Source organism: Delphinus delphis, chromosome 1 (genome assembly GCF_949987515.2).
Source record: "Delphinus delphis chromosome 1, mDelDel1.2, whole genome shotgun sequence".
Lineage (NCBI taxonomy): Eukaryota > Metazoa > Chordata > Mammalia > Artiodactyla > Delphinidae > Delphinus > Delphinus delphis.
In genome coordinates this window covers 57895294-57902098 of record NC_082683.1, presented here as the reverse complement: position 1 = coordinate 57902098, position 6805 = coordinate 57895294, and the positions used below count along the sequence as shown (strand labels likewise).

The 6805-nt window shown below is 46.2% G+C and overlaps 1 protein-coding gene across 1 annotated transcript; it reads right to left on the bottom strand.

The window, feature by feature from the left end:
* Positions 1–3412: 3412 nt before the first annotated feature.
* On the bottom strand, positions 3413–6590 carry GADD45A (growth arrest and DNA damage inducible alpha). Its single transcript, XM_060023701.1, has 4 exons — positions 6333–6590; positions 5701–5802; positions 5214–5451; positions 3413–4098 (listed from the first exon to the last, which is right to left on the bottom strand). The coding sequence occupies exons 1-4, from the start codon at positions 6374–6376 to the stop codon at positions 3985–3987; spliced, it is 498 nt and encodes a 165-aa protein (XP_059879684.1). The 5' UTR covers positions 6377–6590; the 3' UTR covers positions 3413–3984.
* Between the last annotated feature and the right edge of the window lie 215 nt (positions 6591–6805).

Below are 6805 nucleotides of genomic sequence, written 5' to 3'. Positions count from 1 at the left end.
GTGCCCCTGTCCAGGAGGATCCCACATGCTGCGGAGCGGCTGGGCCCGTGAGCCATGGCTGCTGAGCCTGCGCATCCGGAGCCTGTGCTCCGCAACAGGAGAGGCCACAACAGTGATAGGCCCGCGTACCGCCAAAAAAAAAAAAAAAAAAAAAAGAACTTAACAGACTTTTGCTACTTGTCATCCCCATGTGCCCTCCAGAAATCTCTACCCTTTGAATTCTCATAGCATTTCTCTGGGCCTTTCTTATGTTACTGGGCACTTTTGCTTTGGATTACATCTATTGATGTGCATGCCCTAGTTACTTCACTAGGCTGGGAACTCCTTGAGGCCAGAGGAAGTGTCTGATTTTTCTTAGATTTCAATATAACCAGCATAGCCCCTTGCCCATAATAAGTTCTCACTAAGTACTTCTTGGTGATCTTCATGACTATAACGTTTTACACAGTTTCTTATGTTTATCTAGGTATTGTTAAAAAGGAACAAAAAAAGATTCAACTCAACTTGAGGGACACTGGCTTGGTGTTAAATCATGCCATTGAGAGTTTTGTTCATTTAAAGGAAACGCACCTCACTGCTTACAGCCTTCTACCACATATCAAAGAATAAAATTTAACCCATATAGTTGAAAATTGGGAAACTGATTTTAGAAGGGTTACAGTAAGGCATCTCAAAACAAGCTTTGAAAATACTTCCTATTAACAATATACAAACAGCTCTTTCCTAGTCATGACCCTTTTTTCTTTATTTGGGAAATAAAACATATATTATGGAAGATTAGTTACCTTCATGAGTCCTTTCATTATATAAGTTTAACTTACTGAGGGCCCTGGTGAACTGTAGGCAGGAGAAGTCAATGCTATTTACAACACTGAGGTGAAGCTGCCAGTGGAAAAAAATAGGTATTTTCCACAAACAACACACCGTAGGTAGACGAGGGGATTTTTGTCCCTGTTGTAACATTTTCACCTATTCGCAATAAGTAGGCATTTAAAGCACAACTGAAAAGTATTAGCATCATTTAGAGGCAGAATCTGCCCTGGTAATTGCACACTTGTTTACAATTAACTCAATTGTTTCAGATTGGATTTTTCAATGCCTTGTTACTTTTGGGTTATGTTCAATCAGGAGCAAATAACAATAGTTAAAACTTGAAAACCAAAACAACAACACTGAATTAATTGTTGAGATTTTTCTGAAACCAAACAACCTGAAGGATGCATACTACCACTTCATATCTCTAAGTACTATGAATTGAGAATACAGATTCAAAACACTTTTCTTAAAATATATATACCATGTTATAAGCAACAGATTTCTCTGATGCCTTAAAAGTTTTTCTATTGCTATCGCCTAAGTTTTAGTAATAGACACACTGTATTGGCACCTATCAGATGCCAGGTAGTTTGCATCTATTATTTCTAAATCATTTAGTCAACAAATTTTTTTTTTTTTGCCACGCTATGTGGGATCTTAGTTCCCTGAACAGGGATCGAACCCACACCCCCTACATTGGAAGGGTGGAGTCTTAACCACGGGACAGCCAGGGAAGTCCCTAGTCAACAAATATTAATTCAACACCTACTGCTTGCTGAGAAGTGTGCTAAGTACTGGGCTACAATTATGAACCAGACATTGTTTCTTACCTTCAGGGAAGTTACAGTCCTGTAGGAGCGAAACAACGCTGCAAGATGGTTAATTTTATCTCCATTCTGCTGATGAGGAAAACGGGATGCACTGGGACTGATCCTGGCTGTACCCCATGTTCTTTCCGCCAAGCAATGCTGCTTCTCCCCACTCTGCCTTCCTACTTTAATTCACTCATCTTTGCAGAAGCGTTTTTAATCAAGTAGTTGTGGGAAAGAATTGAAAATATTTTTACTTTGGTGGGAACGAAAAGAAATTCTGTTTAAAACTCACTGCTCTCAATCTTTTGATAATGTAAGAAACAAATATTAAATACCAGTTATGTTTTGGACCAGGCACTAGCTTAAATAAGATACAAGTCTAAACAAGGCCTAAAAACCCACATTTCTAGTAGATGTGAAAAACAGAAACTTAATTGCAAGGTGAAGGGCTCATGGGCCTATGTTATTCCTAAAATATGCAGAAATGTGGAGCTTTTAGTTACTGTTAGCTGGTTTTCTCTCCTCTGACTTCTACTTTTTCCTGATTGTATGTAGTCATGACAAGGGTGGGAGACAGATGGCAGGGGAGCCATGGGGGCTTATGGTTTGAGAAGGAGGCAAAGAAAAATCATGTAGACCAAAGCTATATTAGGCTTCGCCTCAGTAGGCATTTTTGCTTTCTTTGGCTGTATCTACAGGAGGTTATTGCAGTTAATTATCAAGTGACTGTTCCAAGTAAAAGATGACTGTTCTGCTGAAGCCTTTCATTTCTTTTGCTCTTTTCCTCCACCTCTCCCATCTAATTTAACCAAACCCCTCAGAACCATAGCAGACATGTTCAGCTGGAAGGCACACAGCTCTAGAAAGAGAATAAGGGTACCAGAGTATTTAGCAGGCCACTTTCCTGTTTGTTCCCTGAATATGCTTCTGCAAAATGCACAGCCTTGGACTGTTCCAGTCACTTTCTAATTGGCCTTGTTACCTACAGCCGATTATCCCAATAACCCGTCTTTCAGTCTCCAGTGTTATCTTCCTAGAACACTGATCACGTCACTCCCTGCGTGAAGGCCTCTGCAGACTGGCCAAAGTTTACAGAAGGAAACCCAAAAGCTAAGGGTGACACAGAATGCCCTTTACAGTCTGGGCCTAATCGCCACTTACCTTTCAGCCTTTTCTCTCCCTTATCTTTCTACACCAGAGGCACACACAGAATCACTTTGTTCCCTGAACAGGTTTTGGTCTTTCGGGCCTCCACACCTTTTCAGAAACTAGTGTGCTGCTGCTAGCAATATCCTCTTCCTGTTTTAAGATCCAAATAAAATAATCTCTCTCCAGGAAAAACTTCACTGGTCTTACAGGTACCTTTGGTCACTCTCTCCCCTCTGCTTCCTTAATATGTTGCATATAATCTTATTACAGCACTAGTATCATTGAACTATAAATATTTATTCAGGTTTTGCAAGTGCAATTTCTAACACTCCTGTTCCCTAACTCTAACCCCAACTCCTCTTAAATCTTCGTTTTTCTGACTTTGGATGTAGGCTAGAGCAGGGCATCACTAAAATGTCCACTAAAGAATGAATGAAAAGCAATATTATGCCCCCATGTCTGGCCCAAATGTTTAAGAGTGGAAAAGAATTATATATACATACACACACACATCTATATATACAGACACATATATGTATATAATTTCACAAGGGTTTTAATTTTTCCATATTAATAAGAAACTTCTTTAAAAGAAAGTCCAAGTTAAAAGAAACAAAACACACATAAAGAAATGATGCAATTATTCCATACCAGTTTATTGTTAAGTATTGTGTTTCAAAAAATTTATAGCATAAATAACCTTTCATGTCATAAAATAACTTAGTACAATTTATAATAAAACTTTGAGAATTTAACATCTCATCAAAATACAATAAAATATGGTTTTAAAATATGATTAACCCTTTCTGCTTTTTTCTTTTTTACTTGAGGGCATATAAACCAAAATTACCCAAACTACTGCCGCACATTTAAACTTCAACAAAGCATATTTGGTTTATTTAAATGTAACTCAACCATCCTAAATTAATACATAGTTTTGTTTTCCTTCCTGCGTGGTTCTTTGTAATTTTTGTTCCTTTTGACTTGTATTTCTGTTTCCACACAGCTTCCTTCTTCATTTTCACCTCTTTCCATCTGCAAAGTCATCTATCTCCGGGCTCCCAGAACATGTAGTTGAACTCACTCAGCCCCTTGACATCAGTTTCTGTAATCCTTGCATCAGTGTAGGGAGTAACTGCTTGAGTAACTACAAAGGTATTTCAAAACTTCAGTGCAATTTGGTTCAGTTATTTTCATTCAGATGCCATCACCGTTCAGGGAGATTAATCACTGGAACCCACTGATCCATGTAGCGACTTTCCCGGCAAAAACAAATAAGTTGACTTAAGGCAGGATCCTTCCACTGTGATGAATGTGGATTCTGGGAACAAATTTAGAAAAAATAAATTTACTATTAAAAAAGTCAGCCTTTGCTACTTATTACACCACTTTTGAGGGGAAGACACTCGAACATTCTATACTTTGGCTGTGTGACACAGAGACCTGTTACAACCATAAGAAATAAAATTTCTTCTAGGTAGTTGGGTTTCCTGCAAAATCATTCAGGGTAATTCTCTACTAAGCTGTACTCTTCAAAGTCTGAGTATAGTCTGAGTACATGAAACCCACTGAGCCATATACATATATATATATATATATGTTTTCATAATATTTATTCAGTTTTGCATGAAAGTATTATTCACAGGCTTGCCCTACCAAACTTGTACCTTGGCAGAGACCTGAGTGAAACAACTGTGAGAAATATTTCCATGCTGGGCTACCAGGAGGTGAGAGCTGCATAGCAGTTAACTAGAACTGCCACCTGTTATCCTCCCAAAAGAGACAGTAGTATTTTTTCAGGAGTAGCAAAATAATTAGGCTGCCACTTAAAGAGATCAGTCAAAAAGTAGTAAAATGTAAAAGGCAAAACGATCACATTTACCTCTGTAAACACAAGTTATCTACCTACCAAAGGTTTTTATGGGGGTGGGGGGAGCTCCATTTTAAAATATGCAAGATTGCAAAGAAAAAATTTCCACTCTATCCTCTCAATACATTTCTAGGGAATTAATAAGGTCTGTCTCCCACACCATTTCTATTTTTAGCTCTGACTGGCAGAGAATGAAGCTGACTCCTTAATGAGGGTGAGCCAGGAATTTATTTGGCTTTATCTAATCTGCCCTGCTAAAGGAATTAGTCACGGGAGGTAGTGCAGATGTAGGTAGGGAGTAGCTGGGCTGACAATGCTGACTCACAAGGATCTCTTCCGCTTCTGGCAGCCTCCAACGTGCTTAGACACGTTCCGTACCAGAGAAAATCCCAAGGATGAAACTAGCACATCTCGGCTGAAAGTCCAGCCACACTCTTTGATGGGGCAAAGGCGCCCAGTTGTTGACCCTCAGCCATTCCAGATCTGGAGTCAGGCGACTTTCAGCCGTTGCGGACTTCCTGCCAGGACTCTAACCACGTCCTGCCCGCAGTCCCCTTCTCCCTTACCGTCACCAGCACGCAGTGCAAGTCCGGGGGCTGCTCCGCGCCCTCGCTCAACGCGGGGCCCGCGTCACTCTCCAGGAGCAGGAGCTCGGCCAGCCGGCCAGGGTTGCTGACGCGCAGGATGTCGATGTCGTTCTCGCAGCAGAACGCCTGGATCAGGGTGAAGTGGATCTGCAGAGCCACGTCCCTGTCGTCGTCCTCGTCCGCCGCCAGCAGGCACAGCACCACGTTGTCGGGGTCGCTGCGTGCGGGCAGGGACGGGGCTGATGAGCCCAAAGGCAAAACCCGCCGCGTGGGCGCCCGCATCCCGCGCCCACGTCCCGGGGGGTCGCGCCCCGGCCCGCTTGCTCCCCTTGGGACAAGCAACCTCAGGGCAGATGGAAAGCGGCAGGAAGTGGCACTGCTGGCCGAGGGGGCGCCCCTGGAAGGCGACCTCTCCGGGCTGGGGCGGGAAGAGAAACCACGAGGGACACGCGAGGGTTCCACTTACACGTTGAGCAGCTTGGCCGCCTCGTACACCCCGACGGTGATGGTGCGCTGACTCAGGGCTTTGCTGAGCACTTCCTCGAGGGCATCCCCCACCTTATCCATCCTACACGCAGGCAGAGCAAGGGGATCCCGTCAGCCCGCCGCCCCTCGGGGCCGTCGCGGCCCCCTCGCCCTGCGCCGCGACCCTCCCTCCCGAGTGCACGCGCCACGGCGCACCTGGGCCTTTGCAAACCCGGGGTTCCCGGCCTGTCACCCCCCCCCCCGCCGTAACCCCTCGCACGCCCAGAGGCCAGGCGTCCAGTGAGAAGCCCCGAGAGTGCCATCCGCCACCCTCTCCCGAGGGCACTGCCAGTCCCCGGCGCTGGGCGAAGCCACAGGCTGCCGGCCGCAGGAGCCGCACCGGCAGGGACGGTCACTTCTGCCCTTTGCAAAGGCTCGAGGGGCTCGACCGGCGTGGGAGGCACGCTCTTTCTGTCCACGCACGCCTCTAGTGTCCCGAGGAAGAAAGGCGGGATAGGAAGTACCCTCTGCAAACTTTTAACCGCTCGCTCCCCGCAAACCTTGCACAGCCTGGCAGCACTGGGGTGCGCGCAGTGGGCAAGCAGAGTTCAGGGAGAAGCTCCGCTGACTTGCCTTTCGGTCTTCTGCTCTCCAGCCGAGAATTCCTCCAAAGTCATATTGCAACTGCAGGTGCCCTACAGAGAGAGAGCGGCTTGCGGGCTGCTCCTGCCACCGTGGGCGCGCGGGTGCCTGCTTTCTGCACTCCTTCTCAGGCTCCTCCAGCGCCCGCCGCCGCCGCGCCGTCCGCCCCTCCTGCCCCCTCGCACGCTCGCCCGCCGGCTCTCGGCGCCCCCCCTCGCCACAGTCCACTAGAGCGACGCGGCAGCTGCCTCACAGCCACTGAAGGACAAAGGCCCCCCTCGCCGGAGTTATCCTGCCAACCCCCAGCCAACCACCACCCGCCTCATTTGCATGCGCGCAGCCATTGGGCTATGCAAATCAGCCTGCTCCGACAATTTGACCTCAGCTCCTGGAACCCGGCTGAGAGGAGCGGAAGAGGGAGGGGCCACGAGGAAGGCGAGCCTGGGGCGGGGGCGGGGATGGGG